The sequence below is a fragment of the Brachionichthys hirsutus genome, chromosome 9 (assembly GCF_040956055.1).
Source record: "Brachionichthys hirsutus isolate HB-005 chromosome 9, CSIRO-AGI_Bhir_v1, whole genome shotgun sequence".
Classification (NCBI taxonomy): Eukaryota; Metazoa; Chordata; class Actinopteri; order Lophiiformes; family Brachionichthyidae; genus Brachionichthys; species Brachionichthys hirsutus.
This window is the reverse complement of record NC_090905.1, coordinates 11,389,447-11,402,181: the sequence shown is the minus strand read 5'-3', so window position 1 is coordinate 11,402,181 and position 12,735 is coordinate 11,389,447. Positions and strand designations below refer to the sequence as shown.

General features: G+C 47.9%; 3 protein-coding genes across 3 annotated transcripts in view; 2 read left to right on the top strand and 1 right to left on the bottom strand.

Moving 5' to 3' along the window:
* The first annotated feature begins 811 nt into the window (after nucleotides 1-811).
* On the top strand, nucleotides 812-1,543 carry LOC137899540 (claudin-3-like). The gene has a single exon (XM_068743577.1). It carries the CDS (start codon nucleotides 812-814, stop codon nucleotides 1,541-1,543), a length of 732 nt encoding a protein of 243 aa, XP_068599678.1.
* Nucleotides 1,544-5,507: 3,964 nt separating this feature from the next.
* Nucleotides 5,508-6,158, bottom strand: LOC137899783 (putative claudin-24). The gene has a single exon (XM_068743822.1). It carries the CDS (start codon nucleotides 6,156-6,158, stop codon nucleotides 5,508-5,510), a length of 651 nt encoding a protein of 216 aa, XP_068599923.1.
* A 3,847-nt stretch (nucleotides 6,159-10,005) lies between these two features.
* LOC137899539 (protein WWC3-like) overlaps nucleotides 10,006-12,735 on the top strand; it is a 16,189-nt gene continuing 13,459 nt past the window's right edge. The window contains exon 1 of the mRNA XM_068743576.1: nucleotides 10,006-10,151. Within this exon, the coding sequence (XP_068599677.1) occupies nucleotides 10,006-10,151 (146 nt within the window). The remainder of the gene's footprint in view (nucleotides 10,152-12,735) is intronic.

Sequence of the window (12,735 nt, the reverse complement as noted above, 5' to 3'; positions counted from 1 at the left end):
ACGAGGAATACCTTTATCAGGCGCAGCGGCCGTCCTCGTATCGAAGCATAGAGGTACTCGGGTTCTCTGGAGTATCTAGAGGAGAGATTCGGTGTTTACAGAAGAGAACGGGATCTCCCCGTTGAGGTGAGTGAAACCACCAGAAGTTCAGTCGGTTTATTGTATGCTACATATGCAAATCTTTAGATGGACTGTACTATACTGTTGCATGTACTGATACCTGACTAGAGTACTAGCGTAGTAGAGCCTTTAGCTTGTTGGCACACATTGTGACTGTTAAGTGTCTTCAAGAATATCCTTTAAAGTGTCTATTCTGTCCACTTAAATATTAAAAAAAACTTGAGTTTCATTTGTGGTCCCCAATTTAGAATACTGAAGAGAAGAGTTGAACTGACACAAGACACTACGGGGCCGGCGTCAACAATGACTTCAAGCCTTCAGGAACTTATTTTCCTCTGGCTGCTCTATTTCTTTATGATAACGTCCCAGTAAAAGAATTGTGAGGTTTTAGGTTCTGGATCTGAAGGAATTGAGACGGACCTTCTTTTTCTCTTTCACTTCCATTATTTTACACGCAGAGTATGAACTTGTTGAAATATGCTGCATTAATTCTTCTATTATATTCCACATTTCCCATCAGTGAATTTTTTAAAATCTTACACAGTATTTCTAAGGGCCAGTTTAGACGTGAGAATAATACATTAACACGGCTATAGGAATCAATCCTCAGTCTATGCTGCTTGTTTGTGTTTACAGCTGTTCTGATGTCATCCATCAGTCTCTCTGAGCGCCGACAGTCACGCCCAGAAGGATGAGACACCTGACTCATACAGCTCACCTGCAGTTCCTCGGTCTGGTCGCCGGGATTCTGGCGTGGATCCTAATCGTGGCCGCAGCCGGCCTGGATGACTGGCGGCTGTGGCAGGTGTCCGACGTGCCCCTCATCCCCTCGGGCGTGGTCTGGGTGGGTATCTGGAGGGTGTGTTTCAACAGCCCCATCCTTCCTAAATTTGAGACCTGTCACGGCATCAGCATCTCGGATCGCTTTGCTCCGGCGGAGATCGGCGTGGCTCAGGTGCTGATGATGCTCGCGGTGATCTCCGGCCTGGCGGCGAACGTCGGTGCTGCGTCCGCCGTGAGGATGGCCTACTTCTCTGTGGAGGATCGGAAGCACATGAGGCTGAACTTTTTGCTGGCAGGGATCTTGTATATGCTGACGGCGATCCTCTGCTTGATACCGCTGTTGTGGAACGTGAGCTCGGTGCTGAGGAACAGCACCATAGACTTTCCTCCCGAGTTCCAGCTCTCTGCTCCGGAGGGGCAGCGTGTCGGCTTAGCCATTGGAGTGGGAATAGCCGCCTCCATCATGATGCTCATCAGTGGGATGCTTTTCCTTTGCTACCACTACGCCCGGAAGAGCCTGAGCTCAGAGCCGACCAGAGACCCCGGCGACCCCCTCCCCGGTGCCTGGACGGAGTCGTCTGAACTGTCAACCGAGCGCGGGAGGAACAATCCGGCATTTCACAGTGAAGGAGCCCCATGATGGATTTTCAGTTTTCATCAATGGGAAAGGGATTCATGCAGGATCGGAGGAGAAAAGTCACATTTGAAGCACAGTGCAGCTGAATCATAACATATGTAAGTGGTTAAGAGGCTGCAGAACGAGGTAGGCCAATAGGGGGGAAGAGCAGATCCTGCACTTTGCCTTTTCTAGGCCAGATTTGTGCTGGATTAATAAAAAACAAAACAAACCAGTCGTATCAGATAGAAATTCAAACGAGCTCAGAGAGTCGTAGAAGCGGCTTTAAAGGGAGATGCCAGAAGAATCTAAATTGTATTTTGGTTTATCAATACCAGCAACACCTTTCTGACATGAACAGAGTTCAGGAACAGATGATAATAAACTTAATCTCTTGTGTTATCCAATAGTGTTGTCTGGGGTCATCAATCGCTCTGGCACGACTGATCGGCTTTATCAACGCAGAGGAGGTGGCACGGAATGTCAAGGTGTGGGCTTCTGAGGGGCCAACTGGGTCAGGTTGATGGAGGGCCCGGCTCATGTGACGTGGGTAGGAGGCTGACGAGAGCAGGCATGTGAACATGGAGGTGGGGGGGGGGGGCACCTTAGCATTGTTGCCATGGAACACACACACGCACACACACACACACTGAGGTCCAGTGGTGTGCTGGCGAGAAACAAAAGGCTCTCTTCAGCCGAGCGCAGATCGCAGAAGGGGATGAAAGGTGGACCGGTTCCGATCACTCCCGTGAGCTTGTCGGGCGCTTCATCAGCAACGGAGGAAAAAACTCCTCATGCTGTTCCAACAACGTCATTAACTGAATCAAGCAGAACTAAATGTGATTCAGAAACATTCCTCTCGGCCAGATAAAAGATTTGGGGGGAAGTATTTGAATGAGGCTCGTTGCTTCTCTCAGTCTTTGTCTTCAACACCCTCCCACCTCGTTCTCGGACATTCCCTTCAAATAAGCCCGACGTGAAACCCACATCTGGTTCTGTTCTATCTAATCGGTTGTGCGAAGTCGTATACTGATACTGAACCCCCCCCTGTTAGCATGAGCTATGCACCAGTAGGGCCACCGTAGTTTAACAGCGATGACCTCTTGGGTCGGCTCATGGCGCGTTGCTCGCTGTTAATTATTATCAGGGTAATCGGTGCGTTCCAAACCGGATTGAGTGAGTGTTGCTTTATTTTTATTTTTTTCAACCAGGCCAAGACATCAAGATCATACAGAAATGATTCCCAGTAGTAATTATACTGAACAAATCTTCTCAAGTACAAAACATTCCAATTTTTTGGCCACTTAGCTATTACACTGTAATTTCCCTGCATCTCAGGTTGGAATAATGTGCTTTTAACTCCACTACATTCATCTGAAAGACGAAAATTCAAGCGATACTATACTTTACTGTTATGATTTCCTCAAAAACAGGTGAGTAATAAAAAAAAAAACATACAGCAAATTGTTGAAGTCACTGGTCTGCAGGAAGACGTGCAGGTGCAGCTCTTTGTCGAGCGTCTCCCTGTGGAACGCCTTAAGCAAGTAGTCAATAACAAACAATGCATTGTGCGTTAGTGATCGAGATCACCACCGAAACCTGACGGGTGTTCCCTTGGGGAAAGCCTCGCCTCCCAAAGAAATATTGTCAACATATAGAAATGGAGAAAGCCGTTATTGTCATTGCACAGTGGATATGAAACGAGATATGTCGTTAACATTTTGAGCATTCCTGCTGACGGTCAGACAAGCGAGTCAAAGGTGGCAAAAATGAAGGGAAAAGTCTTTTTTATAGCTACAGATGGAGCTTCAAAGCAACTCCAGTCGGCTCCTGAAAGGCTCCATCGGTGCTGCAACGTCCCAGAATCACCAATGCAGGCAGCCGGATTTAATCTGTGGGTTTATTCAGAATGCGACCGGTGGCAAAGAGTCTTAATCTCAATCCTCTAAATCCAATCGAGAATGATTCCAAAAATGATGAGACGCATTTAAAAGGTCTTGAGTGGTTTAATTGAAATTATTAGTATATGAGATTTCTGTATTAAAAGACAGACGGATCTAAACCTCTCGCTGTATGTAAATACACCAAACAAGCTCCTTGGCCATTACTAAAGTACAAATGTCTGTAAGCATATAGACCAGTTTTATAAATCTAAAAATGTCAAAACACTATTTCCTCCTCTTGATACTATCAGTATATTCAGATGTTGATCAGTCTTCACATGCGAGACCTTTACTTCCTATCACATTTATAGATGGTTTTCTTATCATCCTTGCCTGTCTGATAAGACACAGGGGGCACTTTGGTTCAGATTTAGCGATGCTGGTTTATCAGTTAGTTATAAGCAGTTGAAAATGTATTACACAATACTATCATTTATATCATTTTATGACTTGAAATGTGAAAGTCCCCTTATCGTTGCCTTATCATCGGCCAGCGTCGAGGGTCAAAGTGCATCGGTCATTTTACAGACAGCCAATTCTCCGATATTGTCTGCGCTGTTTTGGCAGTTCGCTTATCAGCCTCTCTGAATAGGGTTCTTCATTTTGCCATCTGATTGTTATAATTCCTGTCAAGAAGGCCGCATGCTATTTCCTGTGTTGCCAAACTGCTCCCACAGCACTCACAGCAATCAGAAAGAACATCTCTGGGGTTGTTTTTACTGCCTCGCCTGCTGATTGATGCCCTCACACCGGGAGACACCAGGCGGCTCCTGCAGGCCTGTGTGCATGGATCATGAGAGGACGCCTCTAAATCCTCTATGTGAGGCCTGACGGGACCATTTTTTTAATATCCTCACATCATCTTTAGCTCCTTAGGTAAAAGTAACTTCATCCTCGCTGACCATGCAAAATGTGCCATCTGTAACTCTCAGATTTATAAAACGTCTCTGCTCACTGCAGCGTTTACGTCCTTCTCTACCTGTGTCGATGTAGATGACGGGTACAGACGGAGTGCAAGGGAGCAGCGGCACCCTCGGACCTTTGGCAAATTTGTGTAATTATGTCAAAGTGAGTGCTGTGAGGGCAACCTGTTCTGCATTCTTCACAGTACATGCTGCCCATTAGAGCATTCATTAAACACAGCTTAGCTCAGCAAGCGACCAGGAAATCTGATGGAATTAGTCTCAAGCTGTGTTTCCACCGCCGCAGACACACCTAGCAGACCGAGGCGACTGTTTTCAGTCACCCCACCCTTCTGCCGAGTGCCGTCTGCAGCGACCAGCGATCACTCCGGAGCAAAAGAGGATCTGACTGAGAGATGAGCAGCCATGTTTCCACCTCTGACAGAAGATTCACATAGATTCATGCCACGGCTTCTCATTCCATAGACAAATAATGTTTTGTTTTTTAAATTTAATAAATGATCATATTCAAGATATGTCAAGAGGAAATACTAAAATATTTTTTTATAATTTTTTTTAAATGAAAAAAAGACAATTTCCTTAATAGATGTCGACAGAATTCTTTATATGAATCATCTGAATGTGCTCCACAATATGAGCAACATGAGCAAATAGCTTGTGTTTTCTATGTGGTTTAGTATCAATAATCATGTGCAACCACAGCATATTTAAAGATATCCTAGTATAAAACACTCTAGAAATAATATTGTTTTCTTTTTGTCTGCATAAATATGAAGAAATATATTATAAAGCTACCCCAGAGTAAGAAATATAAATCATCTTATAAAACACACACACGTTAAAAAAATATTCATTTTTACTGGTCACAGCAGGTTCTCCTGCAAATTTAGTGTTAGATTGTGCAGGTATAGATTGTGCAGAATAACTGCAACACATATTCGCTGGAGATTTGGTGGATTTTCTTCTACAAACGTTCATTTTCACATTTTTCTTATACAAGTTGTTTGTCTTTAAAGCCCAGATGTTTCTATCATTACATTAAAGCAGTTGGAAGTGCAGTTCTACAGGTCATTGCGTTGTGCTGTCAGCTCCTAGCCGTGTAATTATTTCCTAACTTGTTCTTTAAATATACTCGGAGCGATTCCTGAAGGAAACATCAGTACTCATGACCTGGTATCTCCGCTGCAGGACGGGCTGAGGCTCCACCTGTGAGTGCAAGCAAGAGGTGACCAGAAGGAGCCCGGCCACTATGAGAAGAAATCCTCCGGCCCATCCGCAGAAAAGGGCGTCACCAAACTCCCATCGCGGCACCACATCAGGTACTGTGTCGTCAAAGAAATGTACCACGGCCAAATGGGCCATGTAGGAAACTGGAATAAGGCACAGCACTCCAGAAATCATCCCCAACACCCCGCCTGTGACGATTAGAGTCCTCTTGGTTCTGTAGCCCTTACAGCTGTTGACAAAGTAAAGTCCAGGTATGGTCACCAGCATTCCCAGCATGCCCACAGCCAGGGTAGCGCACATGAGGAGGCGCGCCAGCTTAAGGTCTCTGGAAAGGCCCAGCAGGCTGTCATAAGCCCGGCACTCCATTCCTCCGACGTCCTGGACCACACATGTCTCCCACAGGCCCAGCTCGTAGCTCTCTGCGGGCAGCAGCGTCGTGGACATGGTCAGCCACTGCGGTAAAATGGTGGTGGCCAAAGCGCACAGCCACGCGCCGACGTACAGCAGCATCCCCAGCAGCTCCAAGGCACAGGCGCACGTGTCCATCTCGCCTTCGCTCTCTCTGGCCACGCTTGATAGAGCGACAAGAGTTCTTTCTCCTCCGGGGCGCACTTGAGATGGAGAGGCCTGCGGGACGTCAGTCAGGAACGCAGCGGCTCCGAAAACACCTGACGAGACGATTCGAGCCGACCGCTCTGGCTCAGGATTCTAGAGCTCTTTCACAAACAGTTCCCACTCAGAGGAACACGCATTTTCTGTTGCAGGGAGGCGGCCCTCCCCTTTACGGTCCTCCTGCTCCAGGCTGCTGTGCCAATGAGAAGCAGGGGCTGAGATCCCAATGGCAGGCGTGAGGGATGTAGGATGCCTGGTAAAATATCCCCTTTAAAACCAAAGATCAATCCTATGACAGCAAATCTGTCCCGGCGGTGGACATCATGTCCATGAGCAACAGTGAAGTCTTAGTTCAAGTATTATCCATCTAATGAAACTACGCAAAGGAGATCAATTGTGAAAACGTCTAGCAGTTCATACGCTTTAGGATCTATCCTATTCACAAACGAACGATAGCTGGGCCTCGGGGCTTTTTTTGCTGCATGTGACTGCAACAGAAGCAGCAGTGTGTTCCCACATAAACGCTCCGCGGCCTGTGGGAAATGGTCGTGGGAGGCGAGAGATCAAAACTGTGATGAGAAGAAAATGTCTTCCAGCCGTAAACATAAACAGAGGTACACAAGCAGGAACAAACATGCACAGATAAGGACCCTCAGACTGTCTGACACACTCCTCCTTCTCAGGCCAACTCAGCTGACTTGCTCTGACGTCTCTGCAAAGACGGAACATTCCCATGCACACACGCACACACACACACACACGTGCTATAAAGTGTAGTTGGTTTTCAAGCTACAGTGCATTGTCTGCACCCGGGACTAAAAGTAAAGGGCGCTATTCATTCAGGAGAGACAAATCAATGAAATAACACTAATAGTTTATTGCAGCAGATTTTATGTGGTCTTTTTTTTTCTTCTGGAAAAAATTTGAAAATTCTGACGGAGGTATGTGAATGACAGATTTATGCTGTGGCAGAGAACAACTGAACGTTTACTGGAGTTGCAGATATAGAGAGTATACATTTCTTCATGTCTACGGGTTTGGTGATGGAAATTATGGAAATTCCTTGTGGACAAAAATAGTTAATACTTAAAACAATGCATCAAAACTAATATATAAAACTAACAGCTAGATGGGAGGGGGGGGGGGGGAGGGGGTGTTGTTGTTGCAGTTCCTGTTGTTTTCAGAAGGAGGTCGTTAAAATCCCTTTATCCACAGAATCAAAAAACGGAATCCAACTCTCTCTCACAGCAGAGCTGACAAACCCCAAAGCTGTCAGACACATATATCACCACTAAATACATATATTGGTGGTGATTGAGTACAATAAATGAAGAACCATTTATTTAATTTAAACTGGAAGAAGGACAAAAACAGCAGCAATAACTACCATAACATAGGATTACATTTCAGTTAAATTCATTGCCACACAAAATAGCCTGGGGGCTTCAGGCAGCAGTGGATAGGAAGGTCCCGGGGCAGGGATATTTGCCTCCAGAAATGTTTTACACAGTTAAAACATCTTGGGGTCAAACTGATTGACCCCAGATGAGTCCAGCACATTTAATGAAAAAAATACTATCATGATAATTTTATGTTGTATTGTTAGATAAACATCAAATAAGGAAAGTTCATGAAATATGAACTATAAAAACGTTAATTATTATGTTTTGAATGATAAACATTAAATGTGGTGAAATTGACTCCAAGGATAACAGGAGGGTTCAATGTGGCTCCTGGCCAGACCATACCACCCTGCATATTTAATTCCAAATCCATAAATCCATAGATGTATATTTCTGCCCCTAAAGAAGAACAAGAAGATTTATTTAAGTAATAGTCAGTATAGAAAAATTCTGATCACTTAAATGTTGATTCATAAAACCCCTCATATTCTGAAAGGCTATTGAAATGACTTTACAGATGGCCATTAGGAGGTTAAGCTTTTGACAGTCTTTGTTTGTTTGTCAGTCTGTTAGCAGGATTATGGAAAAACTGCTGAATGGATCTTGATGGAAAAAACAACCTAAAACTGGGTCTTGGTCTAATTTAGATCGCATTGGTTGTACTGCAGTTCTGCCCCTCTCAACTGTGACAAAAGCGTTTTGAACAAAGTTAATGCCATAACTTGTGTTGCATGATATTTTTCTTTCTTTATTATTTTATATTATTTACTTGAATAAGTTTGATTATTGATCGATGGAGTAGTGTGGTTTTCTTAACCTGATCAATTGAAATGATTTATGTTATAATAACAGCAATAATCTATCCATATATTTTTACAACTATACAATTGAATATGCAATGTTTGTAACTTTAGTGAACTGATCAAACGGAAACATTCAGCAACATGGCAACAACAATAGCAACACGCTGCAGTCAGGAAATCAATAATCTGCTGGCGGTGACTATTGAAAATTATTTGAACTTTTTTGTTTTTTCCAGCATGTGCTGACATGTTGATCACGGCTACAAATGGAGCTCAGGATCAGCACTGGACAGCTCCATATGTAACCGGCTACATATGTAGCTGTCCAGTGCTGATCCTGAAAGTGCCGTCTTTTCTTCAGCATTGACTCGGGGAATGTTCTTTATCTTGCCCACTTCGGTTATTTTTTTTTGTTTGTGCATGTCCATGACAAGACAAGGTGGTGGCTTTTGGGTTTAGCTTTGATTTTGTATCGATTATCTATGTTCCTGCGTGATGATTGCATTTGAATGGAACTTTTCCACATTATTAGACGTGTTAATTTATTCCCATCACAAACTTTGGTTCATACTAGTGATTGTTCTCATTTACAGTATGGCTTTAAGGAGTAGTTACATGTTTTTACTGTGCTACGGTAAACTTACATTCGGCCTTTGGAGGGCAAACATAATGCTAATGTGGCCCTCGGAGAAAATGAGTTTGACACCCCTGATATAAAGGGTCGACATAAGCAGCACTTCGTATCCTACTGACTCAGTGGGAAATAGCGCAGAATGAATGTTTACGTGTTTATGTTATTTTACATTTAGGTTGGATTTTTTTTTTTTGTGTGTGCGCAACGTCGATTTTCGCAGCGCGAAGACCGTATCAGCTGTGCGTAATTACGCACGAGCGCACCTTCGAGGGAACTCCTGAGTTGGAGTTGCTATATCTATGAGAGGCAGCAGGTGGCGCTGCTGCACAAGATAAACGCCGCTGACTCCTCGGGGTTGTCTGTTCGGGGGGGAGTCGCCCTTGGATCAATCACATTTTACGCGCGTCAACAATTAACGCGTTGATATGAAGTATTGGCAGTAATAAATGGTCTTTTATGTGAAGTTGATATTCGGGTTGTTGCTAAACTTAATCCCGCCTGTCGCGTCCGACCCGCGGCGGAGGTGAACGGAACCATTAAATGTGCGTCAGGACACTTTTATCTTCACTTCAGTCGCAGCGTTGAGCTCTGAGCTCCCCCCCCCCCCCTCTCCTCACCCCCCCTCATTGGACAGCGCAGCTCTGTCCGTCGTGCGTCCCACCGTTTATGCAAATCGCTCTACCCGAATATGGACACGGAGGAATGAAATATGGTGGCGGAGGCGAACATGGAGGACCGTGAGGGCGCCGCGGCAGCAGAGACGTGGACGCGCCGTTAATGGGACACGGAGCGGGGGGGACTTTTTCTACTTTTTGCGCCCTCCGATTCTTTGCCGGACGAACTCCGTCGAGGTGGAGTTGTTCGTTGTAATGCGGTGAAGACCGTCCTTTTCTTTTTTCCGGTGGTGGTGGTGGTGGGGGGGGCGGAGGGCTCCCGACGCTATGCCGTGGGTCAGCGGCGGGGAGCGGAGGGAGAGCTCGGAGCTGCCGCTGCCCGCGGGCTGGGAGGAAGCCCGGGACTACGACGGGAGGCTGTTCTTCATCGACCACAACACCCGGCAGACGTCGTGGATCGACCCCAGAGATAGGTGCTGCTAACGGACCCGCGCACACGCACACAGGCACACACGCACACACTCTCACGGTAAATCCTCTTTAATTCAAGTCCGAGCATAGACGCATGGGGCGGGTTTTTACGCCTGGGGGGGGGGGCAGTGAATTCCCACCATCGCATTGAATGTGACATCAGATTGTGGCAGATACGATTAATCAGATGACATTTGGGCAGCAGAAGTCCCCCCCCCCCCCCCCCCCCCCCTTAAGACGTTCCCATGCAAACACGGGATGTGACGCCCATTGCTGAAGCGCCTCTGCTTCCCCCCCCCCCCCCCGACCCGGGTCTGTGTTTCAGAGGTTCCACGGTGTCAGTGGGGACTCCCAAAACATACAGGCTCAGTGGATTTACGACCCGGGACGTCCCTGTTCACACGCGCACACACGCACACGCACGCACTCATCCCAAAATGACCCTTTAAATGTGTGTTTTGCTTTTTGCTTTTGGAGAGACGGAGGATGGAGAGCAGCTCGGCCACACTGTTAAACTCCAACTCCCAGAAAGCTTTGTGAAACTATGCAAGGAATGCTGCTCGGGCCACTGGGGGAAAACTCCGAAGGATGTGTTTCTGTAGGGATCCGGAACCGGGCTCAGAGCGGACCCTGAGAGACCCTAACGGGTATTTTAGCTTCGCTGCATGTCCGAGACATCGAGCGCGACTCCGCCTCCGTCTGTGTGGCATTTTCAAACCGGATCCCTCATCTGATCTTCGTCTCACCAAGCCAAACACGATTTCCCCTCCTCCTCCTCCTCCTCCTCCTCCCTGCAGGAAGATAGCAGTCGCCTCCGAGTCGGTGCTCGGAGGGGACCGGCAGGTTTTCTGTTTGCATGAGCAAAGACTGATTTGTGCGTTTGTCCCGGTGCGGCTCGGTGATTAGGGGGGGGTTCTGTCCACCGGAGGAATGTCTCCCGGCGCCACCTGATACCGGCGTTCAGCCCCGAAGCGCCGCGTTGGGATAGAGGCCCTCGTCATCGTCGTCGTCTTCATCGGGGACTGCCCTAAACTGATAATACGTTTCTGTGTTGATTATTTGAGATTTGGGGCCAGGTTGATTTAAAATGCTTTTATTTTGTAGGACTAACAGCCTCAAACCTTCCTTTGCCCTCACTGAGACGCCTCCTGTCACACGGTCTGTGGCTCAAATCTGAGTTCTTTGCTCAAACGGGACGTGAGGCGACACCCTGAACGTGTCGCCAGTTCATTACAGGCCACACAGAACCCCGTGGGGAGAACGTGAGAAGTTCACGCGGAACGGTCCCGGGATTCAGAGGGGTCTCATTCAGGGCGAGGCGGCGTTTCCCACCACGCCCCCCTGAATGAGACCCCCCCCCGGCGAGGTCAAATCTGACACGACTGTTCGAAGCGTCCGTACGTTGGGCTTAATCCGATCGATCTAACGCCTTGTGCCACAGAGAAGGTATCGGAGCCGGCGCCGTCGGCGTCTCCCAGCCGCGGCGGCCCGATGCTTGCGAGTCTGCTGACCCACGGCGAGGAGCGCCGGCGCTGAATCATCACTGAAACACACGAGCCATTGAGCTCGGGCGTCGTGGCGGCGAGGATCGTGATGATCCAAGTCACCCAGAGTTCAAGACGGTTCCCGCTGGGACGGCGTGCAGCTGCATGGGGCTGCGGCGGAGGATCAGGATGATGATCGGTCCTGCTGGGGATCTATAGCGTGAACGAAGCTACATGCCCCCCCCCCCCCCCCCCCCCCCGACAAGCCTGTGGGCTTCGTTGTTGCCGTGGAGAGCGTTGCCTCCGCTGACGCCCGGGGGGCTCTGCTCGCTCGCCGCCCCAGACGGAGGCCGTTCCCGTGTGTCTGCCTTCCCCTCGCCATGCCGGGCCCCCGCGGGCCTCCTTTATTAGCTCTGTTATGCAACAGCCATGGCCGGCCTGCCGCCCAGCGAAGGGGGGGGGGGGGGGGGGGGGCCTTTATGCTCGGTCACAAAGCACAGCAAATTCAATTATTCTGGAAAGGGTGAGCCGTGTGTCCAGCGCCCAAAGGTTATTCATATGTGCTGAACCCCGCTGTTATTTAGCCTCCCCCAGTGTTTTCATTATGGGGGGGGGTTGTGAACACGCCGTCTCCTGATCCCATGTCGTTCTGCCCTGCACGGTTTCTGTGTTATTCATGAGGACACAATGTGGTCGCCTCCGTCTCCTAACGGGAGTCGCTGCCCTGTTTGATCCGGACGGCTCGGTCACAACAATAAACAATAAAAACGTACTGATTGTGTTGAACTAACTTCACGTCAGTTGTCAGGATGTGTCGATGCTCCTCTGAGGCTGGGGGGGGGGGGGCTGCCTAAACAGGACATGCCAGACTCCGTGGACCGACCTCCAGCTCTCGGCTCGGCATCCATTGTCTTTTTTTTTTTTCCCTTCCACAACACATTTGTACGATTCTTCTTCACAAAGAAAGAATAATGTCGTAGACAACAGGATCTCTGCCTGTTTAGTGCTGGGGGGGCGGGGGGGGGGAAAGTCCCGACTCCTGCTGGGATCCATCAGCCGTTTAATGTGCCGTTCGTTCAGTGACATCTTGAACTTGGACTTG

Excerpts from the sequence above, each read along its gene's own strand:
- LOC137899540 (XM_068743577.1), top strand. The coding sequence starts at position 812 with ATGAGACACCTGACTCATACAGCTCACCTGCAGTTCCTCGGTCTGGTC.
- LOC137899783 (XM_068743822.1), bottom strand. The coding sequence starts at position 6,158 with ATGGACACGTGCGCCTGTGCCTTGGAGCTGCTGGGGATGCTGCTGTAC.